Source organism: Pituophis catenifer, unplaced genomic scaffold (genome assembly GCF_029215685.1).
Source record: "Pituophis catenifer annectens isolate HBS135680 unplaced genomic scaffold, rPitCat1.0.hap2 SCAF_2, whole genome shotgun sequence".
In the NCBI taxonomy this organism is placed as follows: domain Eukaryota; kingdom Metazoa; phylum Chordata; class Lepidosauria; order Squamata; family Colubridae; genus Pituophis; species Pituophis catenifer.
Window position 1 is genome coordinate 224,950,586 of NW_027256882.1, and position 25,294 is coordinate 224,975,879.

At 40.5% G+C, this 25,294-nt stretch overlaps 1 protein-coding gene across 2 annotated transcripts; it reads right to left on the minus strand.

Annotated features, from left to right (window-relative positions):
• Positions 1 to 1,044: 1,044 nt before the first annotated feature.
• On the minus strand, positions 1,045 to 25,294 carry RCL1 (RNA terminal phosphate cyclase like 1). Of its 2 annotated transcripts, XM_070935562.1 has the most exons (9): positions 25,131 to 25,294; positions 16,550 to 16,621; positions 13,232 to 13,407; positions 11,132 to 11,206; positions 10,798 to 10,922; positions 5,695 to 5,820; positions 4,749 to 4,905; positions 3,213 to 3,316; positions 1,045 to 1,341 (listed from the first exon to the last, which is right to left on the minus strand). In XM_070935562.1, exons 1-9 carry the CDS (start codon positions 25,264 to 25,266, stop codon positions 1,191 to 1,193), a joined length of 1,122 nt encoding a protein of 373 aa, XP_070791663.1. In that variant the 5' UTR covers positions 25,267 to 25,294; the 3' UTR covers positions 1,045 to 1,190. The 2 variants fall into 2 exon arrangements, with proteins under 2 accessions (XP_070791663.1, XP_070791664.1); XM_070935563.1 differs by lacking the exons at positions 16,550 to 16,621; positions 25,131 to 25,294 and having other exon boundaries at positions 13,261 to 13,347.

Sequence of the window (25,294 nt, forward strand, 5' to 3'; positions counted from 1 at the left end):
CATTTCCCTGAATTTTCCTCAAGCTGGAAAAGTAAGTCATTCACAGAACAACATTTAATTTAGGAAACTTTTATTCCTGTAGAAATAGTAAAAAAATATAGCAAGGGATGTGTGTTACATTTTTTATTCCCATTTTTTATTTTGTGTTATTCCCAAGTTCTTTATTTTTGTGCACAAGTGAGGTAACTGGATATAATTTCAGCTTTTATTCATACTTCAGGATATGTAGAGTATAAGACAATGGCTTTTCTTTAGAACCTGCTTGTGGTTTGTAATGATAATCCCCAGTGTGAGAGATTGTAGTAGGAGGATGGAAAGGAATAAAAGAGAGCAGATATAAACAATTAAAAAGAATGCATGAATCAGTTGATAGGTTATCTTCCAGGTAGAAAACAGGTTTCAAATCATTCAGAGATACAGAAGAATTTTGCTTGATTGGCAGAAAAACAGCCATCCGTTGTGTAAGATTTCCATGAACCAATTGCTGATTCAGAATTACTTCCAGATACAGAAAATTGAAGTTGCTACACCATGGAATCAATAAACTTCTGTATCAACTGTTACTACATCTGACTAAGAAAAAACATGTGACAAGTACTTTTAGCATCCATTTACTCAGAATAAAAGGCTAAATCTCTGTTCATACTTCTTTACCCTAAGGTCAAGAAAGAAGATCTTATAGAAAAGAGCTCTTCTTTCTCCATGGAGAGCTGCTTTGCAGTCGACCATCTTTAAACTTTTCCTTTTTGAAAAAAAGCCTGATAACAAAAATCCACCTTAATTTGACACATACTGAAGAGCTTCCTTGGAAAAATTCAATTACAGTTTTAAGACTGTATGGCACAAATTTATTTATCATTGCATCTGATTTTGAACAAGATTTTAGCACATGCTCTTTCTACAATAAAAGGAAAAAATAGATATGTAGATTGCATTTCCAGCTCCAAAACCAACTGTAAATGTCTAGAAGTATCTTCAATAAATGTAACCTTCAATATATACACTTAAAGTTCATAATGGAGTCTCAAACATCTTTCAAAGGGATTAAAATGGCAACTACTGCTTTAATAAGTGAAAGTCAGTCACACATACAAAATCCACATACTCTTTCTGAGTAAAACATGCGCATGAAAGTATATCAATAGAAAATTAATTTTTGTATTTTTTAATTGAAATCCATGAGCAAAGTATCATCTTACTGTTTTGCTAAGATTAGAAAACCCAATGCCAACACAGGTCATTAAGACTTTTTCACCTCCCTTTCGTTCATCTTCAAACGGTTTGGTTTCAATTTTAAACATAACCTGGAAATAACTTCTCAAATGTCGTAGGAATTCAATTCTAAAAGAAAAGGAAAAAACAACTATAAGTATACATCTCTTTTTCTAAACTGTAGTCAACACAAACAACCTCTGCATTTCAAAAGAAGGTGTACCTATTCATGAAAAATGTCTACCTGATTATTTATAAAATACATTACTTTTCCATTGTCAAATGTTATAAAAAGTAAAAATAAATAAATATGTAGGTGAGCGAAACTGCTTATCTCCAAAGTAAAGTTTCCTATTAATTAAAACAAAAGACAGTTGAAGTTAAAAAGCATTTATGAATAATATTTGGAGAATTCTTTAAAAAGTCTGCATGGAATTTTAACAACATTTCCAAAATATTACTCGGAGAAGTTGGCTTCATAAGCTTATTACCAGTTTAAAAAAGATTTTTTTAATGACTAAGCCATGCAGAATGTTTGCACTTTCCTATATTACTAATGGACTATTATCCATCAATGAGGCATACAAATTTTTCCTCTCCTCCTTCTATCTCAAAAACTCCTACTTGATTCTCAAAAGTATATAACAATGCCCGGCAATAATTTCATAGTACAACCCATCTCATTGTGATGGCACGATCATTCTTCAGTTATCACAGTACTGTACCTTTCATACATACAGCACCGGTACCATGATAACCGAAAAAGGACAGTTCACAGTCTAGTACATCGAAACACGATAGTCACACTGCAGTAAGAAGAAAAGCTTGATCCATATGAAGGCTAACACCAGCTAAAGAACTGGCAGCCGTAATTTCACATCGTTGTGCTTATAATAACTACCGTGCCTTTATTTTATACAATTCAAGGCAACATATCTAATTTTTATCCTGCCTTTATTATTTATTTTACAAAGAAAGTCAGCTTATACATATACATACTACTCCTACCTGCTTATTTTCCCTTCAACTAAATTCCTGTGAGGCGAGCTGAGCTGTGAGGGAATGATTGGCTCAAAGTCACCCAGCTGGTTTCCATGCCTAAGGAAGGACTAGAACTTTCAGACTCCCTGGTTCTATCTAGTCCAGTATCCTTACCACTACACCAAACTGGCTCTCGGATCCAACAGAATGGATCTCTGTTTCTCTTGAATATAGTAGTCCTCAAATTATGACCACAACTGAGCCCAAAATTTCTATTGTTAAGTGAGACATTTGTCTTCCTTGCTGCAGTTGTTTCAAGTGAATCACTGCAGTTGATAAGTTAGTAACCTGGTTGTTAAATGAACCTGGCTTCTCCATTGACTTTGCTTGTGAGAAGGTTGCAAAGGGTGATCGCATGGCCCTAAGACATTGCAATTGTTATACATATGAACCAACTGCCAAGCATCTGAATTTTGATCACATGATCATGGGCATACTGCAAAGATAGTAACTGTGAAAAATGGTCATAAGTCACATTTTTCAGTGCCATTGTAACTTTGAATGGTCACTAAATGAACTGCTGTAAGTTGAGGACTACCTGTACTGACTAGAACATGCTGAAACTTGTGACATGAACATCTGCTATTTCAAAATACTTTCTACTCAATGTCATTGCTATCAAAATTGCAAGCCAGGGAGTTACTCCTGACAACAGACACTTTACAAAGGAACATGTTACCATACGTTTATAATTCATGTTTGGCCTGTGTCTATATGAGCAAATGCAATCTGTTCCAGCAAACTTCATTAGCTTGATTCAGTGAACTGATAAGAAACTTTCTGATGGCATTATATAAACAATAATAACATACTGCAGGGCGTGTTCTAAACATTAGCATAAGTGGTTCTTTTGGCAGCCATTAACTGTTCCAAGTAGCAGCCACTAAATGGCTTCCTGTCACTTCAGTTAACAAACTGAGCAAGAATAATCAGTCGTGGGTGTGGTTGAGAAAACTTACGTGTAAGGTGATAATGGTCCTAGAAGAACTTTGGAGACATCTTGCTGCCCAAGAGTCATAAGAAGTAGAATGAGGCTTTGGTTTATAGAGTCCACGCAGCCTCCCTGCAAAGGAAATGCTTTAATCATTAAGCTTTGTGGTAGGCACAAACTATAGATAAAAGGGGAAAAGGAAATTGGGAGACAGCAGAGGGGGCCTCTGCTCTTACATTTCAAAAGTCAAAACATAAATTATTTTCACAAATCCAATTGCACAGCAGTATATTCAAAATTATATCAGAGATATCTGTATATCTTTAAATAATCCTACAACTGCTTCCCAAAATTGAAATTGTGACACACTGTTATCTCACAGTGCTGTGCAATGGTGTAACAGGAGGCACATGCCAATTTGTTTCACAAGGACAGCTTGTTCCATGGAGCCCAACTCAGCCTGGGTGCATGTGAAATACAAAACAAACAAAATCAGAAACTGAAGTGCCCTCAGTCACATAATCAAAACTCTGGTGTTTGGCAGTCGGCCCACACTTAACAACTGCAGGGGCACTTTGATTATCTCTCCCCCAACTTCCATCTCTACCCATTTGGCCTTCTTGGATCGTGTACTCCCTCAGCGGCAGTGGCAGCATCAGAAGCATTAGGCCTGAAGTAGAGGACTGGGGTCTTCAGTAGTCTCATTTGTCTGCTGCCCCACCTATCTGGGCCCCTACCCCAGTCCCAGTGCCATCACCTTAAGCCCCACACTGTGGCTAGACTTCTTAGCTGCTGCCACCACCACCTGCTGCCGAGGAGTGCCACTGTGCTGGGTAGCCAAAGGAGCAGATTTTGAGAGAAGGAGTGGAATAGGCCAATTGGAGGAATTCAAGAGGAGCAGTTCCTTATCTTACCAGGGCTCAGAATTGGGAGAGGCCAAGCTAGGAATGACTTTGATGGAGTGGATCCTTGCCCAATGACTGGTGGAACTTGGTTAATGGGGACTCCAGGGACTTCCTTCACTAAGTGATGAATTCATGTGACATCACTTTTTTACAATTGCCTCGCTTAGCAATGGAAATTCCTCTCCCAATTACCATTGTAACCTGAGGACCATCTTTATAGACTTCTTCCAATTGCTAACCAAAAGAAAGGTGCATTTTATTTGTTGTATTTGGGGAAAAAAGCCTTTATATACAACTCTGCTACTGCCACCTTTTAGAGAATATAAAGCTTATATTGTAATAAAATATGGACAGAATTAACTAAAATTACATAAACGTAAATATGCACAGGACTAAAATGCATAGGATGATGAGGGAGGCATTAGCACAGGCTTCCTCAGCTTGGTGCCAGATTTTCCAAACAGCATGGAAGAACTCATGAACGAATGCAAGCTTCTAAAAGAGTCTTCCCATCTCTGGTGGCTTCCTGATATTTGGGGATCACCACGTCCGGATGGCCAGAATTCTGGAAGCTCAGATTTCAACATATATGGAGGGCACCAGATGTGAGGATGGACTAGCAATTATTCTTCAGAAGAGCCCTAGAATCAGCCACTTACTCGGTGGATCTCTTCAAGGAGTAACTTTGCACAGTTCACACCAAGGTCTTCTGGAAGTACAGCAGCACCCTGGCCCTGGGGATTAGAGGCCAGTTCAGCACTAAGGAAAGTCCCATTTGTAGTCTCAGCCACGAGAGACAGACCAAAGCCAGGAGACCTGAAAGAAAGATGGGTGCAGAGAAGAAACTGAAGAGAACATTTTTTTAATGTATTTACTTTTAAGTCTTTGACATAAGTGTCCAAACCTTGACAGCCAATCACACACAAGTATTTAAAAATACATGGTAGCCAATCCAAACACCGACCACAAATTTGATGCCATTCATTTTTCTTATTATCTAGGAACATAACAAGCAGCCTACCACTGGGTCAAGCAATTGGCTCACTATGCCAGCAATTTCTACTCTGGCCAGCAACAGCTTTCCAAGAAGTCTAACAAGGGTATCTATTAGTCCCTGGTGCTAACCCTAACCCTTTTAAATCAGGATCAAATCAAAGACTTCTGTGGGCAATGCACCTGCTCAACTACCCAATGGTTGACATACAAATGATGACGGAGTGAAAGGAAATCCTTTCCTAGAAGTTTTGAAAACAGGTGGGTGCCAGCAGCTCTAATCAGAAGATCTCTAAGATGTCAGAAGGATGGGAGATAGCTTGCTAACAGGTTCAAGAAAGAGAGGGCAAGCTCTTTCTCCAAAGAGGTTATCCCTAGGTAGTTATTCCAAAATGAGGTTATATAACCTAATGGCTAAGTAATTAAAAGTTGAATAGACTAAAATAGGCATAAGCCACCCGTGGCCTACATTAAGTTCCCCTTTGGCATCCACAAAGAATTCCTAGATTCTACCGCTGATAACCCTTGATAGCAATAAATACTATTAGATAGTATTGTGATCACATGAAAATCTCTGAAGCCATAATTCAAAAGAATTATCTGAAAACTTACTTTCCAGAGCTGGTCCCTTTCATATGATCTGTATGAATGTAGATATCTGGTAGGAATTTATTCAAGATGCTCCTCGCAGAATCCACCATTCGGTTTGCTATCTGGGGGGATACCCTGACTGAATAGCTGGTTTAGGAAGCTAAGGAAATATTTTTGAATACATTTGAAAACAAAGAAAGGGTCAAGTACCTGAAGAGGGCTTATGGTGCATTTCTTTCATGAATACATGCACATTTATGCACAATACACATTTGAATATTTTGCAACCACAAAAAGCAAATTGTAAACCAAACTATGCATGTACTATTTATACCAATGCTTTTTCTGGTTCAAAAGTTCATACCAAATCCAATTACTCTGATATTAACCCTGTAGAAAGCCACTGTAGAGTGATGTAATACTGAACTCCAGACAAATTACCAACTTCAAAGCAGCCAACTCAACATGGAAAAAGTGGTGGCAATTCCTCACCTGGATTTGATGTAGAGGAGATGGCTCATGTGGCCTAATGTTAACCAATAATTTAATGTTAACCACCACCACAGAAATAATAATAATAATAATAATAATAATAATAATAATAATAATAATAATAATAATAATAATAATAATTTTATTTCTATACCGCCCTTCTCCCGAAGGACTCAGGGCGGTGTACAGCCTATTTAAAAACACAGACAAAACAACAATATAAAATTTAAAATAATTAAATAAAGTGGCTCAAATTTAAAACCCCAATAAATTTAAATACCCCAATTTAAAACTATTGTGTTGATAGTCCGGCCTGGCGGAACAACAGGGTTTTCAATGCGCAGCGAAACACCCGGAGGTCGGAGATCTTACGAATTTCCGGGGGCAGTTCGTTCCACAGGGCTGGGGCTCCCACAGAGAAGGCCCTCCCCCTGGGCGTCGCCAGCCAACATAACTTGGCTGATGGCACCCTGAGGAGACCCTCTCTGTGGGAACGGACTGGTCGGTGGGAGGCTATTGGTGGCAGAAGACGGTCTCGAAGGTACCCGGGTCCTATGCCATGGAGCGCTTTAAAGGTGGTAACCAACACCTTGAATCGCACCCGGAAGACCACTGGGAGCCAGTGCAGCTCGCGCAGGAGGGGTGTCACATGGGCACAACGGGTTGCGCCCATAACCACCCGCGCGGCCGCATTCTGGACCAGTTGGAGCCTCCGAGTGCTCTTCAAGGAGAGCCCCATGTAGAGAGCATTACAATAGTCCAACCGGGAGGTGACAAGGGCATGAGAAAGGGCTGCAACTGGCGAATCAGGCGAACCTGATAAAAGGCCCCCCTGGCCACGGCCGTCATGTGCTCTTCTAAAGACAGCCGTGCGTCCAGGAGGACACCCAGATTGCGAGCCCTCTCCGTGGGGGGCAAAGATTCACCCCCAATAGTCAGCGATGGCACCTGCTGACTATATCGGGGCGCCGGAAGCAACAGCCACTCGGTCTTGGAGGGGTTGAGTCTGAGCCTGTTCCTCCCCATCCAGACCCGCACGGCCTCCAGGCAGCGAGACATCACATCAAGGGCATCGTTGGGGTGGTCTGGGGTGGAGATGTACAGCTGAGTATCATCAGCGTACAGATGGCACTTCACCCCAAAACCACGGATGATCTCACCCAGCGGCTTCACATAAATGTTGAACAGGAGGGGCGAGAGGACTGACCCTTGCGGCACTCCCCATACGAGACGCCTCGAGGTCGACCTCTGTCCCCCTGCCAACACGAACTGCAAGCGGTCGGAGAGGAAGGAGGAGAACCACCGCAAAACGGTGCCCCCTATTCCTAACCCCCTCAACCGCTGCAGCATGATACCATGGTCGATGGTATCAAAAGCCGCTGAGAGATCTAATAGGACTAGGACAGAGGAGCAACCCCTGTCCCGAGCCCTCCAGAGATCATCCACCAACGCGACCAATGCCGTTTCTGTGCTGTACCCCTGCCTGAAGCCCGACTGGTACGGGTCTAGATAGATAGCTTTATCCAGGTGCCGGGGAAGTTGTCGTGCCACCGCGCTCTCAACAACCTTCGCAACAAAACGAAGGTTGGAGACTGGACGATAGTTGGCTAATTCAGCCGGGTCCAGGGAAGGCTTCTTGAGGAGGGGCCTCACTACCGCCTCTTTCAAGGCGGCAGGAAAGGCACCCTCACTCAGAGAAGCACCTATAATCCCCTGGAGCCAGTCTCGTGTAACCTCCCGGGAGGCCAGTACCAACCAGGAGGGACACGGGTCCAATAAACACGTGGCGGCACTAATCTTACCCAGAACCCTGTCCACATCCTCGGGAGTCACAGGATCAAACTCCTCCCAGATAACATTCTCAAGACCTGCCCCGGTCTCCTCCCGTGGACTCATCCAATCGGAGTCCAAGCCATCCCGAATCCGAGCGACTTTATCGTGCAGGAATTGCACAAAATCCTCAGCACGACCCTGCAAGGGGTCTTCCCGCACTCCCCCCCGAAGAAGGGAGTGGGTCACCCTAAACAGGGCGGCTGGGCGGTTCTCTGCAGATGCGATAAGAGCGGAAAAATGGCTAGATTTTGCCGCTTTTATCGCCACTAGGTAGGTCTTGATATAAGACCTCACCTGTGTCCGGTCGGAATCGGATTGACTAGTCCTCCAAATGCTCTCTAGGCATCTTTTCCGACGCTTCATCTCTCTCAGCTCCTCAGAGAACCAAGGAGCTAATTGAGATCGGCATCGGGTCAGAGGCCGCAAAGGCACGACGCGGTCCAAAGCTCCAGTGGCCGCCCTTTCCCAGGCGGCTACCAGCTCTTCAGTCAAGTTGTGTGTTAGAGTCTCAGGAAACGGCCCAAGCTCCGTCAGGAACCTTTCGGGATCCATCAGGCGCCTGGGACGGAACCATTTGGTCGGTTCTGTCTCCCTGCGGTGGGGGCAGGCGGTAGGAAAGTCTAGTTGAAGGAGTGAATGATCTGTCCATGACAAGGGTTTAATATCTAGGTCCCCTCTACCAAGATCATTCAACCACTGACCAGAGATAAAAATCAGGTCCAGAGTGTGTCCCCCTATGTGAGTGGGGCCTTGAACTAACTGGGTCAGGTCCAAGGCCGTCATGGAAGCCATGAACTCCCGAGCCACCTCTGACGCCTCACCTGCGGATGGGAGGTTGAAATCCCCCATGACAATAAGTCTGGGGGTATCGACCGCCACCCCGGCAATAACGTCGAGTAGCTCGGGCAGGGTCGCTGCCACGTGGCAGGGAGCCAGGTATGTAGTCAGCAAACCCATCTGCACCTCACGGCCCCACTTCACACAAAGGGACTCACATCCGGCTATCTGAGGAACAGTGGTCTCCCTCGGACAAAGACTCTCCCTAATGATCACCGCCACTCCCCCACCCCTCCCCTGGGCCCTTGGCTGATGAAATGCACGGAAACCTGGCGGGCACATCTCAACGAGGGGGACCCCCCCCCCTTGGCCCAACCAGGTCTCCGTAATACCTGCCAGGTCTGCACCCCCCTCCAATATAAGATCACAGATGAGGGGGGCCTTATTAACCACCGACCTGGCATTACATAACATCAGCCGCGGACCCTGGGCCTGAGGCTCTACACCTCCCAGGACATGAGTCACGCATTGGGGGCCGGAGTGCGCAATCGCTCGGAGACAGCGTGTGCGCACCCCCGACACTTGATATGACCCCCTGCGCCCGTCATACCTGCCCCTCCCACTCATGATTTTAATTACACAGCCCTTTCTATCGTCCCCCTGCCCCCCGGTTAAATTTCCTTTCACGACCCCTCTGCTGCAGCTAATCAACCCATCATCCCGCGCAGTCGCTATCTGGACCCCCCCAGGTCCACTTTTACAACCCCCACCCGTCCTCCCGGGTCCCCTTAAAATTTTCCTTAAAAATTTAGCTAAAAAACCCCTCAGCCCCCTCTTTGCTGCATGCCATCTCTTGGGGTCCCAAATCAGATGGTAGTTACCCCCATCCTCTGCAAATAATACCTGAACTTAGCTCCTGTATAGTCATTATTTGTGAGAGATAAAAGTTGGACAGATGAAGATCACACAGGAATCTATTGTATATAACTAATAAAGTACTTTAGTTATCTTCATGCATTCTTCTCTTGTGAGTTCACAAATGGATTATCTCTTTATTATTTTGTCGTGCTATCTCATTGTGTTTTATTAGTAACGGATACCAGTAAAAAAGGTCAGCCATAGTTAATTTACTGATATTAATCAAATTAAACAAGGAATTTAGATATGAATGGACTCATGAGGAATTAAATGCTTGCATGATGTAGCATTGTTTTAGGACTTTGTTCCACAGCTAAGGAAAAATATTGTAATTGACCCATCTGAATTTCACCTGCTCACCGTATGTTGTGAAAGTGAATATTTTGCTAGAAAGTTCAGGCTATTTATTCACAGCTCAGTTATTGATGTTCTTGGACTTCACATCCATCATGCGCAGAATCATATCTAATACTGCAAAGCATCCTGTTCTAATTTATCATTTGCTTAATTGTATAAACTACAATTTGTTGAACCTGCATAATATGCTAAGCCATAAATCATGGCTCTTAGAAAGCATAGGTTGGGCTCATATAACATAATAAACTAAAACAGAGCAAATCACATTTTATAAATTGTGTTTTTATTCCATCTTTTCTGGGAAGCTTAATTCCTTCCTTAAGTCTATCCCCCCATATCAGCAACCCAAAGAGAAGATTGATCCAAAGTCAGTCAGTGAGTTCCAGGGTAACTGATCACACAATATTGACCCAGTGTGACATGTGAATTCAGTAATTGATCTCAAGAGGGATTACTTATACATTAAGTCAGGCATTCCAACTTTTGGGCTGCTTGGGTCACACTGAGTGAATAGGAATAGTCTTGGACCACATATAAAATATATAATATAATTAATGTATATAAATAACAAACTTCTTTTATTTTATTTTTATTACAAACTTCTGGGGTTGCATTCCAGCTATCCATGGCCACATGCAGCCCATGGGCCGCAGGTTAGACATGTCTGCATTAAGCGGATATAGAACTAAAAACTCAATCTTTGAATGAAAAGAGCGTCTAGAATTCTCTACATTCAAAGAAGGATACGCCATACCTCTGATACGCTTAATTTTACCAGGGTCAATATATTGAATAGGTTTTAATACTTTCTTCACAGGACAAGCAAAGATCACTTCCCCTCCTCCTTTGGGGGGCATACCCCGCCTTATTATCTGAAAACAATAAAAAAGAGCCTTGATTGTCTGTCAAAAATCCAGAGAATTAATAAGATTCTAATAAATTAATGCAGCTGTCAAAATGAAGAGGCTGAAGATGGGGCTACCAATACTATGGTGAGTTCACAAATATGAACTCATAGAAATTTATTTTATAAAGACATTTCTTAAATGCAGCGATGTTCCGACCAATAGCAAATTCTTACCTTCAACTCTAATTCTTCACCATCAATTCCAAATCTTTTCAACAAAGGTAGAGCAGTTGCCTTCAGAACATCCACCTGAAAGATTCATTACAAAACCTTTTTTTATTAAATGAGAACACTTTCAATATTGAGGAAACAAGAAATTGAAAGTACATGATGAAAAAAAGTTAAGTTTGTATATTAACTGACAAGTTAAAAAAGACAAGATCACAAATTAGCAACCAATAAATTATATGAAGAATATCTTTCAATCCTGAGGCACAAATTAGCTACTAATCCATTCTTGTTTCACAGGCACTGAATGCCACCCATAGTCCACTGTTTCTAGGAAAAAATTTCTATGAAAGAAAGTGAAGTTATTCTTGCAGCACATTCACATAATGTCCTTGCTGCTCTCTGAGCTTAGTGGTTTTCTTGCAGGCATTTCATTACCCAACTAGGTAACATCATCAGTACTAAGGAGTGGGCTTTGCTATCCGTTTATATAGTAGTGGCTTGCCCTGTCATGTTGGTGAGATTGTTGTTTTGTTCTGAGTAGTTCCTCGGACAATTCTTCCCACCAATGCTGACAGTGCAAGTCAGTGGGGATAATATTTTGGCATTCAGTTACAGCCATTTTATCCAACAACACTGAACACTCCACTCTGTACAATCAGCTAACCAAGCCGATATTGGAAAAGGGAGTCAACTGGCCAAAAAGAAAAATGTACGGTAATTGGTCCTCATCCATTTTTATAAAGTGTTTAAAAGGAGAAGGATATAGTTCGCACCACTTCTCTCCTCATCTGTTTTATCCAAAATGTAGGAAAAGGTAAAAGTGCAGATGATCCAACTGGTGGAGTGTCTCAGAACCTGTACATGTCTTTCTCTGGCTTGCATTTGTAGACTTGTAGAGTCATTAAGCTATTGGTGAATAGTTATCCAAATACATACATGGAATCCTGAAAATGGATTGCCTTTTCAGTTATGTTTATGTTGGTCAAGATCAACTTATAAGGACCAATGCAGAGGATATATGAGCTGACTGGGGCAAGCAAAGTACTCAGGGATTCTCCCTAAAGCTGTTTTTCCTCAAGACTTACTGACATCGACCTTTAAAAAGGAGAGCCACATAATATTGCATCCTGACCCCAAGGCCACCACTTTACAGACTTTTTCTATATAAGTTACATTAAGACAGAAGACAGAAAAAGAATCTGCAATAATGAAAACACACATAGGTCTGAGCATGTGAAGAAATCTCACATTGTTCTTGGGAGCCATCACATAAAAAAACCCCGCATGGCTCCTTATCAATGGCTTATCTATCTTTCTTCTACGGGCTTCTCTATGCACTGGATGGGGCGCTGCAGCATTTGATAGTATGCTTCCTCTCTCTCTCTTTTTAATGCCCAAATCCTCATTTGCAGGTGGGGTTTCGTAAGGGAATTCCACAGGGGAACTACATATTCAAGAAGACTGTGCCTGTGGAATCAATGAATCCTTTTTCTGTATGGGTCTCATTGCATGTAAAAATGAGGTGGGACTTCAGTGCAAGTAGTCCTTGACTTATGACTACAATTGGGACCATCATTTCCACCGCTAAGCAAAGTAGTTGTTTAGTGATTCATGCCTGAGTTATGACTTTTTTTTGGTCATGATTGTGAAGCAAATCACCGCAGTTATTAAGTGAATCATGCAGTCGTTAAGCAAATCCAGCTTCCCCCATTGACTTTGTTTGTCTTCAGAAGCCGGCTGAGAAGATAGCAAATTGTGATCACTAGATCCCAGGATGCTGCAATCATTATAAATTCAAGCTGGCTGCCAAGCGTCTGAATTTTGATCATGTGAGAGTAGGGATGCTATGCCGGTCGTAAATGTGAGGACCAATTATAAGTCACTTTTTTCAGGTCCAGTGTAACTCTGAATGGTTGCTAAACAAATGGTTGTAAGTCGAGAACTACCTGTAGTGTGGATGCATGCTATTTTGACACACACACACACTCCCATTCCTATAGGATGCCCCTGACTCTATCCCATCCCTTTCACAATTCTGTGAAAGCACTGTATGAACAATGCACTAGGAATAGGAAAAGATGAATTGGTAGACCTTCGACTTACTGATGGATCTATCTGATCATTGGTTATACCTCTGAGGACAATTCTTAGTGCATGTTTCATGAATGGGGCTAAGCAGAGAAGACTCTCTAGATAATATCCAATACTACGATTTTCACTACAATCATGTTCCAGTGAACCTCCGTGAAGCAGACCAGGCTGGTAGTACAAAGTTGTACCTGTTAAAAAAACAACAACAGGAATGTTATTGTAAAAGCTGTGCTATAGAGACAAAAAGCAATACATATGCCTTGCCTGTCAATCAATCTCTATCATATGCACAAATGACTCTACGAACCTACAGAAGAGCTTTGTGGTAGTTAATTCTTACTGTGCAACCAGGACATTATAGCAATGGGTGGGAAAGAAAATAAAGGTCAGGAATGGGAAAAAGCACAGAAAAGAAGTGTTAACGTTCTCTCTCTCTCTCTCTCTCTCTCTCTCTCTCTCTCTCTCTCTCTCTCTCTCTCTCTCTCTCACACACACACACACACACACACACACACACACACACACACACGACTTGCATTGTCCTGTAAGCAGATCTACCCATAATTACAAATAAAAGAAAGCCTTAGAAAACAAGAAAATACATACTTCCTTAGTAGATATAATTTACAGAAATGGCAAAATTGATTTGCTTCATTAGAAAAAAGATAACTATTATATTTGTTAGCACCTGGAAACCTTTTATGAACCTTTTGCTAACAATACAAAAAAATAAACTTGTGATTTATGGGCTTGATTATTAGAAAGAGTAGAACATGGAAAGAAGGGACTCACAGTGTAACCCGAGAGAGAGAGGATAAAAGTACAAATGCATTTCTAACTGCTGCAAAGAAGATTGGAAGTCACTTCTTTACATTTTTCTTTGTCTCCCCTTTCTCTTTTATTTCTTTTCTATTTACTTTTCATTGCTTAACTTTACTTTTGTTTTTCTTTAATTTTGTATTGTTTTTACTTTGCAAATGTTTCTATAATAAAAATGAATAATAATAAAAAAAGAAAATACCCATTCCCTTTCCCAGATCTCTAAATCCACAAGCTTAAGCACTTGCAACCACTGTATCAATTTATATTTCCTTCCATATCTACTTTCCTATTGAAAGGTGTAACTCTTCAATGGAAGCCCCCTTGTGCTCTGCAAAGTTAGGTTCCCAATGTGGTACATGATGACACAAATATGACTACGGGCACCTCCCTTAGAAGCCATTAAATTCCATGAGCCATCTCTCTTTATCTTGCTTTAATTTTAAAAATTGGAAGCTAGCCTAAGTGGACCCTTTTAACTTTTTTTAAAGAAAAAAATGATGGGCAGTTGCAATATAATGCTTAGTCTGGCCACAGATTCAATTGCCTAGAAAAAGGACATACTTGACAAGAAGTAGAAGGAAGGAAGATGTCCATCAAAACAATGATAGGATAAAAGGAAGGACAGATAACATATTAGTAAAATAGTGCTTTTAAACGACTATCTTCTCCGAAGTTCCAAATATGCCACTAGCTCCAAAAGACTGGAGCTCCATTTATGCCGATAGCACTACATATAAAATAATTACCTGTTTTAGGTATTGCGAAGATTTCTCTATTTTTGGATCTATTGTTCCTAATAGGAAGAGTTCCGGTTTGTATTCTATCTTTTGTAATGTGATTTCCTCCAACCAGCTCTTAATCTTATACCAACATTTTTTTATTTTAGGGCACATCCACCACATGTGGTAGTATGTTCCTAATTTATGGCCACATCTCCAACATTTGGGTGATAGATTTGAAAACATTTTTGCCAATCTTGCTGGTGCCAAATGCCATCTATAGAACACTTTGTACAAATTTTCTATATTAAGGTACCGCGATTGTAAATTTATAATTTCTTTCCCATAATTTGTCCCACTTTTCTAATTCTATATTATGTCCGAGATTTTTTGCCCTACTAATCATAGTTTCTTTTACCGTTTCTTCTTCCATTCTATATCTTAATAAAAGATTGTAAATTTTTGTAATCATTTTTTTTCAGGTCCTAATAATATTTTGTCTATGTCCAATTGTTCCTTATATATGCCATATTGTTCCTAATCTTTTTTAAATCTGACTTCCTATGGCGCCGTGAACGCCGATGGCAGCTCATTTTGGAGCTCCAGCACCGATATTTCGTTAGCCGCTAGAACAGCGAAAAACAGCTGTCTAACGGCTCAAAACTTTCCCCCGGGGGAAAAGGGGGAGAGAAGAGCAGAGGGGTTTGGGTAGAGCTACCCTAGATCCCCAGGCTTTCTTTTTTTTTAAGCCTGGGGGTTGCAGGGTGAGAGCTCCCTGGAAGCCCTTTGGTGCTCTGGATCCGGAACGTATCTGCCTCAGGCAGAATGGGGCGTCGCGACCACACCATCTTTTTGAATTTTTTGTAAGAGTGTATCATATTTGTCTTTTTTAATCATGGTACACTTTACCAATAGCCAGATTCCTATATATTTAATTTTTTTTAACTCTCAAGATCCCCAGTTTCTCCTCTAGTTCTTCATTCTGTCTATTCGTTAAATTTTTGGTCAACATTTTAGTTTTATCTTTGTTTATTTTGAGCCCCACCACTTTACCAAATTGGGTTATATCTTGAAATAATAGTTGTCCAGTTTCTAAAGGTTCCTCAATAATTAATACCAAATCATCAGCAAATGCCTGTACTTTATATTCCTGTGATTTAATTTTTAATCCCTTTATTTCTGAATTATCTCTAATTTGTGACATTAATATTTCTGTTGAGAGAATGAATAATAGAGGAGGTAGTGGGCATCCCTGTCATACTCCTTTCTCTATATTGAAACTTTCTGTTTGTTCCCCATACTAACGGCAGCAAGGATTACCATTGCACAAGGGTGGAAACAAAATAATATACCACCAGAAGAAATAGTGATTAGGAAAATTTTACAATGTGCAGAAATGGATAAAATGACAATGGACATTAAGGAAAGAGAAGATTCGGACTATTATAGAGTGTGGAACAAATTCTACAAATGGATAGAAAAAAAATCTAAATAAAAATTGGGAAATTTAAGTTAATATCGCTGAAATAAAGAACTATATGTTACTAATTATTGTTAACCTTGTAGTATTAATTGTGTAAATAAATATAATGTAAATGTATATATTCAATAGCAGAACTGAACAAAAATAGACAATATGCATGTCGATACAGAAGGCTGTAAAAATAGCATATAATATATTGTTATGTTTGTCATGTTTTTTACTCCATGTTTGTCCTTATTCTTTTTTTCTTCTTCTGTTTTTAAAAGTAAAAAGCTTAATAAAAACTATTTTTTAAAAAATAATTACCTGTTTGGTTTATTTCAATCCTAGAACCATTGGTTATCTTGTCAATCAGCCTGAGAAAGTTTGCCTCAAAATCTGTCAGAGAAACACACATCAGATTAGATTGCTAGTATTAATCAACAATTCCAAGAATCTTTAGGGCCATCTTCACAAATCAAACAGCATGTAATTGTGGTCATATTACAGTTAAAATAGTTTGTTAATCATGTGATTAAAATAGACAAAATGAGTAAAATCTACTCCGATTTTGCGATAGAAAAAATCAGTAACAGTAAGATTATTTTCCCTCCAAAAATCTCCTATTTGCCATTCTATACATACAGTCACAACCTCTCCTCCAAGAAAGTATTCAAAGGTTTCAGTTGGACTGCACTTCCCAATGTTGCAAAATAAAATATCCACTATTGTTCTAACCCAGTTCTATTTTTCTATTTAGACAGTTTCTGGCTTTTTTTAAAAAAAGAAGAAGATGATGAAAATAAAGAATGAAATAGAGGTAATTTATCTACCAGACACCTCTAACTCTTGTTCCTTATTTTCAGAAAAAGGGGGAAAAATATTGCCAGTGAAATCTATCACTTTTGTAATGAAACGTCAGAAGCATCTGGAAGGAAGGGGGGGTACTATCAGGTGTCAGTGCAGTGATGGACAATCATCATGCTTTTGTGTTTGGGTTTACTTAGAAAGATAATGTAGAAAGACCCATGAAACCTAATCTGAAAATATTGCAACACCATAAGACCACCAAATAAGTAAAAGTCATTAATTACTTATATTCTAGTTCCAAACCTTTTCGCTTTCATTCCTTATTTTTTCTCACCTGTTATATTTGGATTTATACCTTACTGTAGTGAAAAAGCAAATTCACCATCCTCCTTTAAGAAATAAATTTGAGAAGCAGGTCAATGATATCAATGCCTGTTCTAATAGCCCTAAACTGGATATATAATATCCAATGCAATTCGGTACTCTTCTCATTCCATTGTCTATTTCGCGACTTATTCAATTATAAATTAATTGAACTCAGTGTGATCAGGGATACTGACTTTCAAATGGACTCAGGACTTTGGTGTTAACCTCTTAAGGCAGAAGAGTGAAACTAGTGATTGAAGCACTACAGTCTTCACAGGGCATGTCAAGTCAAGGGCCTTTTTAAAGACAGGGTTTCAAGAAAGCTTTGCTCGTTAAAATCCCCTTATAACATTGAGACTCACACTTTGTAGTCCACCCATTCCAAGAAAGGCACTGGGTCCTAGAACAGGTACTGCCATGCCTCATTTTCTACAATCCTACAATCCTGTTTTTGCAACAAGAGAAAACACTAGAGAACAAGTACCCAGAATGCAGTCTCGTCTTACATTTGATTGTTTGCAATCATAAAATTGTAGAATGGCAATACTTCATTTAAAACATCCTTTAACATCCTGTAGTGGACAAAAAAACTCTACAGAGAATCATTAAAACTGCCCAGAATATCATTGGGCTCCAGCTACCAGCCCTGGACGACATCTTTGAATCTCACTGTTTGAGGAAGTTGCATAACATTCTCAGAGACTCTTCCCATCCTGCTTACAATCTTTTTGGACTATTGTCTTCTGGCAGAAGATACAGAACAATTAAAACTCAGACCACATGTTTTCTGAATAGTTTTTAATCCAGAGCTATAATTGCACTCAACAATGAACTAAAGGGCCACCATCAGTGAGCTGTTGGACAGCATTACTTGGTCTGTTATGTGGATATTTGGGTCGTTTAGGGGTGGGAAATTGTGGTGGGTGGGAGTGTGTTTGGGGATTGTTATGTGTGTTGGACCTGGTCTTTGGGTGTTAAGTGAATTTTGTTGTATGGGTATACTGTGTATACATGTAAAATGACAATCAAGTTATTATTATTATTAATTACTCTACCGTGTTTCCCCGAAAATAAGACTCTGTCTTATATGTTTTTGAACTCTGAAATCAGCGCTTGGCCTTATTTTCGGGGAGGTCTTATTATTTTGGGGTGCATGGAGCAAGATGGGGCTCCTCTTGCCGTCTTACCTGATTTCCAGCTCTATGTTTAAATATTTTTGAGGAGGGCTTATTTTAGGGGGGAGGCTTATTTTAGCACATGCGCTCAAAAGCCCGACTGAGCTTATTATCAGGGAATGTCTCATTTTCGAGAAAACAGGGGTATATCTGCACATACGACAATAAAAAGAAATAGGTTCTGCAGGTTTTGGACACTAACGTTTCTTTAGAGAACAATAGAGTGAGTTTAGTTAGTTATTGATATTGCAATGCTCAAAATGCAACATCACTTCCTATGATGTGGGTCATGCACTGTACAGGTTTTGGGGAAGGAAGGAAGGAAGGAGGATACAGGTTATTATATATAAATTATTTTAGGAGATTCATTGCTGTTGTAAATGCTTATGTTCCTTTGATTTATTTTCTGAGAGTTTAGAAATTGTACCAGTAGATAATAGGAGAGATATGGCAGGCTTTTATTGTTGCAAATAATCAATGCAAGGTTGGAATCACACTCATTCTCCATCAGTTATAAATAGTCTGAAAACCCCATCTGTCTCTCTACACTAAAATGGGCTTTCTATTACTGAGAGTCTTATATTGAAGACTATTCATAAATTTGGGGTTTGCATATATTGATACCCTCAATTTTCTTTCTTTCTGGTAAGTCACCTGGCTTAAAAGTAATTAAAATTTCTGCTAATAAAGAAGTCATATGGAAGACAAAAAAAAGAAATAACACATTTACAAAGCAGTGTTATCATTATACAATTATTTGGTGATAACAGTTGTTACACAATTGATTTCCATAATTAGCTGCTCTGGAATGGCTGATGATTAATTTGCATCAGACTCTAGGGTAATTATAATTTGTAGTTGGTATTGCCGCAGTTATGCCCTGTTTTGTTATCTGGAGTATGGTAGGAGATAAAATGTTCTCTCTTATTCCACAATTAGGAATATGGAGAAAAAAACCAACAACTTTGAATTTCAGGTTTGTTCCTCAACTGGCAAAGAAGCAAGTCTGAGTCATCTTCCATCTAGCCTGAGGAAGACTCATTAAGTGTTAAGTGATTTCCTTTCCACAGCTTGAGGGAAATAGGTTTCCCCAGTTATAAGAGGGATGTCTGCATGTCCAAATATCTATGGCTTACAGCTCTTTCACCCCTCTGTTTGGCTTTAGAAAAGCCATCAAAGAGCCCATCCAAAATATCCTTACTGCTCTTCCACTGACTTGAAGGTACCTGGTGGCGTTGTCACCAGTTTTCAGACACTGCTGTCAGCTTCAGTGCCGTCCCACGTGCTCCCAGGATAGGAGCTGCCGGGAAAATGAAAGTACCATGATTGGAGTACAGCCACCCCCAAAAATGGGGAGGGCAAGCAGGATTTCTGAGTGTATTGAGAGAATCATGAATTTAAGGAAGAAAAAAAATAACAGGGGAAATCTAAGAAAAATAAAGTGCAATGAGACCATCAGAGCGGATAAGAGGAAAAAAGGGGGGAACAAAGAAAATGCTAATAAAGTCATTATGGGACGGAAAATAATACAGGTAGTCCTTGACTTACAATCATTTGTTTAGTGACCATTCAAAGTTACGATAGCACTGAAAAAAGTGACCTAAGACTGTTTTTCAATCAGCTTACAATCGCTGCAGCGGTCACGTGATCAAAATTTGGACGGCTGGCAATCGGCTCATATTTATGATGGTTAACAGTGTTCTGGGCTCAGGTGATCATCTTTTGCGACCTTCTGACAAGCAAAGTCAACGGGAGAAGCTGGATTCACTTTACAACCATATTATTAACTTAACATCCGCAGCAATTCACTTAACAACTGTGGCAAGAAAGTTGTAAAATGGGGCAAAATACACTTCACAACTGTATTCTTCACTTCAGAATAGCAACTGAAATTTTGGGTTCAATATTTGTCATAAATCAAGGACTATCTGTATTATCTCCTCTACAATATAAAGGAAAAAATGGCAGCAGCATAATAGAATAAGGGGAGCTATGGTTGCAAAAACAGGGAATGTAAAAGAAAGACATTTGGGCCAGAAAGAAGGCTGAATTAACAGAAAGCAATACAGGTATACAATTGAGACCAAAATTTCTGTTGTCAAGCGAGATATTTGTTAAGTGAATTTTGCCCCATTTTACAACCTTTCTTGCCATAGTTGTTAAGTGAATCACTGCAGTTGATAAGTTAATCACCCGGTTGTTAAGTGAATCTGGCTTCCCCATTGAATTCACTTGTCAGAAGGTCGCAAAAAGTGATCACATGATTCTTGGACAAAGCAATGGTCATAAATATCAACCATTTGCCAAGAATCTGGATTTTGATCATGTGACCATGGGGATTCTGCAAAGGTCATAACTGTGAAAAATGGTCATCAGTCACATTTTTCAGTGCCACGGAAACTTTGAACGGCCACTAAACAAACTGTTGTAAATCAAGCACTACACGTATTCAGAGAAACTTTCACTGGAACAGAGACTGAAGAGAAAGCATGCTGTATCAGAAAAGAAAGAAGCAGAGAATTGTCAATAAAGGATTAATAAGGAAATGCAGTTATAATGTTTTCCCAGTTTCATTTGGGATGGAAAAACTAAGCCAGACACACGGGGGACAGAGGTACCACACAGCAAGCAAAAGTCAGGCACAGTAGGAACTTCTATATTTGCTTCTATCAATTTTCTTCCAAACATCACAGGATTACAGGAGGCTATATATTTTCAAACCATCAGTGTTTATTAAATTGGCTCCCACAAACACTTCATGTGGCTTGTGAATAGATTTTGAGTGCCGACGTCTTCGCTCACACTTTGTGCTAGTTGCTTTGGGGTCCCTGGCAATTTATTCCACAGGCATGGAAGCAGAAAAATGTTTTACAGAAATGGTGAATGGCAACTACTAACATAAGGCCAGTAAAAAAAGAAAAATAGGATGCTAATTGAGAAAGGGTTAGGGAGAAAAAGGTGTGGAACTTGGGAGTCCCAGGCCAACAAGGCTCATCAAAGCAGCTTTGGGTGCAGCACTATAGCCGCTGCCAATTGCTGTCAAATTGCAATGGAAATGTGATAGAAGGGGCACAATGGTTAAATAATTGAGTATAATATTAGTTGCACTTAATACCCTGGTTTCTCTTCAAATGACACAAATCTTATCATTTATATCTTCTGCTGAATGCTGACTGCCTGCAATCTGACAGTTTAAATCTCACCAGGCTCAAGGTTGATTTAGCCTTTCATCCTTCCGAGGTGAGTAAAATGAGGACCCAAATTGTTGGGGGCAATATGCTGACTCTGTAAATGGCTTAGAGAGGACTGTGAAGCGGTATATAAGTCTAAGTGCTATTGCTATTGCATATAAATGAGATCCAAATCCTCTTCCCTGGTCTTTTCCATCTTTTCCCCTGAACCCACTTAATTCCAGGATTGTGACTCAGGTACAAAAAAGATGAAATGCAACCCTCAGACAGAAAAAGCTTGTGTATTTTTCTATTAAAATGTGTTTATGTTTATATTCCTACTTTCCACTAGGAAATTCTTCCTGAATGGATTCATTTCATTCTCAAGCTTATTTATTTATTATTTATTAGTTCAATTTCTATGCCGCCTTTCTCCAAAGACTGAAGTCCAGTCTGTAGGTTAGATTTAAGACGTATCAACTGGCCAAAGTGTCACTTCTTATAAATTTGAACTCAGGCATTCCTCATCCATCACACCAAGCACTGAGTAGCCCCAGGTGGTCTCCATCACTTGACAGCTCCTCCTGGCAGCTTGACAATCAATCATTAGTCTACTCTAGTTGTAAACCTCAATTGGGTTAGAAAAGCTACCATTGCCAATGTTGGAGATTCTCCAGCCAAATAAAACCTCTTACTTTCTTAATAAACAATAGTAACAGGAAGAATACAATCTAGAGAAAGATCAGCGGAAGAAAAGATGAATCATCCTCTTTTTTCCAGTAAAGGCAGTTATGTTTGTATGGGCACCAACTCCTGATCCAGCAGCAGATGTGGGCTTTTAGGCTGAAAAAGTTGCCTATCAGTGTTACAAAGTAGTGATGTAAAAAGAGAAATAACTACAATTCTGTCTAAAGAGCAAGGAAATACATTCAGAACTGCTATGTATTCAGAACATAGTACTGAAGTGTTTGGACCTTCATCAATTAACCAAGTCACTGAGAACTATATTCTTCAGATCATGACAAAGCAATTAACCAACAAAGTGATTGTAGAAGCAACTGATGAAGTAAAATACCAGCCTATCTAATAGGTGCAAAATTTAGAAGGACACTCTAGAAAATTATGCAACAAAAGCTTTTAAAAATATAAAATCAGGAATTGATTCCTACCAAAACATTTTAAAATTGATTTACCTCTAACCTTAGGAGTTAATTGGTTTACAATTTAATAAGAAACATTTGTAAGTGGAACAAATTTTGGCTTCAACACCACACACAATAACAAAGGAATAATTCCCAATAGAGTGGAACTAATGTCCAAGAAAGCAAGTATAATTGCACTGAATATCTTATGTAAAAAATCTATATGCCATATTTTTCATCACATGAGGCAATGTAGAGAATGATTAATTAATGGATTAATTAATGATTCATTTATGGAATAATTCTTTTTGAATTCTGAATATCTCAGCTGCATGCCCTAATGTGTTCTTAACCCAAACACCACACTGTGCCGAACAGATTCAGTCACACCATCACGCTAAGTTATGGTTTGGTAATATGTGTGAATTTAACATTACAGCTTAGTTAACAAACCATAGTTTGAAAATCTTTGGTTTAGCATGATATATGACAGTAAAAAGCAGCATTCTGAGTCCAAGTAATACTACCTTTTATTCTTAGGAAGGAATATTCTACCGCATAGCTCCCAGCGACTGGTAAGATCCCACAGTTGGTCTCCTCCGGGTCCCGTCAGCTAAACAATGCCGGCTGGTGGGCCCGCGGGAGAGGGCCTTCTCTGTGGCTGCCCCAGTTCTCTGGAATCAGTTACCTCCTGAGGTCCATACCATCCCCACCCTATTGGCCTTCTGAAAAGCGGTGAAGACCTGACTTTTCTGGCAGGCCTGGGGCCATTGATCTCGCTTTGCGATCTGACGAGATCCGGCCATGAATGGTGTGAATGGGTTTTAATGTCTTTAATGTTTTTAATTTTTAAGTGTTTTTATAGTGATTTTTTGAGTGTATTGTGAGCCGCCCTGGGTCTTCGGAAAGGGGCGGCATATAAAATGAATGAATGAATAAATAAATAAATAAATATATGGGGCAGTGGAAAGTTACAGCTCCTTTAAGGTGATTGTGATTAAATTTATAACCAAAGGATTTCCTTAATTACCTTGTTTGGTTCAGTGTATTAATTTTGGGCAGGCTGTTGTCTTAGGAACATCTCACCCAGATATGGCCTGCTGCTGCACAGATGGTTCAGGGAAGGGAAGCCATTGCCATATTCTACAGGTAGTCCTCAACATACAACCATAATTTCTGTTGCTAAGTGAGACATTTGTTAAGTGAGTTTTGCCCCATTTTAGGACCTTTCTTGACGCAGTTAAGTGAATCACTGCAACTGTTAAGTTAGTAACACAGTTAAGTGAATCTGGTTTCCCGTTTGATTTTTGCTTGTCTAAAGATCGCAAAAAGTGATCACGTGACCCAGGGGTGGGTTCTACTTACCTTTACTACCGGTTCACAACAGTGCCGCACATGTGCGCTTCGCTTGCACGCTGTTCTGCACATGTGCGGAAGTTTCTGCGCATGTGCGGAAGCTTCTGCACATGCGCAGAAGCATTCTGATGACATCAGGGTGGGTGGGTGGAGCCTCCCACCGGTTTTACTATCGGTTCTATAGAACAGGTCTGAACTGGAGGCAACCCACCACTGACGTGACCCCAGGATTTGACAACTGTCATAAATATGAGTCCATTTCCAAGCTTCCAAATGTTGATCACGTGACCATGGGATATTGTGACAGGCATAAGTATAAAAAATGGTCACCAGTTCCTTTCTTTCAGTACCGTTGTTACTTTGAACTGTCACTAAAGGAACTGTTGTAAATCGAGGACTACCTGCAATCTGAAGGGGTGGGGGGAATCATTTGACATTCTCTAAAGCCTGATGTATTTACAGGGACATGGTGCCTAAGCATTGGTAGGGTGGGACCGGCATATCGCCCCATGGTCCTTTAAGCAGATCGCTAACCCAGCGGATCCAACCGAGCTCTTTTTTTTTTTTCACAGCAGCACACAACCTTGCGGATTCCACAGGCTCTTTTTTTTTTTGTTATCAACAGCCTGATAACTCGGGCTCCTCTCCCAGGCTACGGCGGGCAAAATCAAAGAGTCGCCTCTGCGACTCTTTTGCGTACCGATGTGAGGTGCGCACCTAGCCGCCTTTGCCTCCACGGGAATTCAATCCACCCGCCAGTCTCCTTTCAGCGGGCGAGCCTCCAACAGGCACTCGCAGCAACCGCCCGCCCTCAACCCCCCTCCGGCCCCCCCCCCCGCCTCCCAAAACGTCCCCAGGGATTCGCCTCGCAGCTCCCGCACTAACCAACCTCTGAGGCCGGGGTTGTCATCCTTGGCTCTGATCTTGCGGATTTTCACCGGCCGCCCGCTCAGCGTGGACAGCACCAGCCTCTGCCGCAAAAAGTTGCTCCCGACGTAGCTAAGGGAAGGAGCCTGGCTCGCCATTGTTAACTGCCCGGGCGCCGCTTGGACA

Bases quoted from the DNA above. Each gene is read 5' to 3' on its own strand.
- RCL1 (XM_070935562.1), bottom strand. From the start codon at position 25,266: ATGGCGAGCCAGGCTCCTTCCCTTAGCTACGTCGGGAGCAACTTTTTG. The intron at 11,207-13,231 runs GTAAGTCGAAGG...TGAATCTTTCAG, and splicing joins ATGATCAGATAGATCCATCA to GTGGATGTTCTGAAGGCAAC. The intron at 10,923-11,131 runs GTAAGAATTTGC...TATTGTTTTCAG, and splicing joins GTGAAGAATTAGAGTTGAAG to ATAATAAGGCGGGGTATGCC.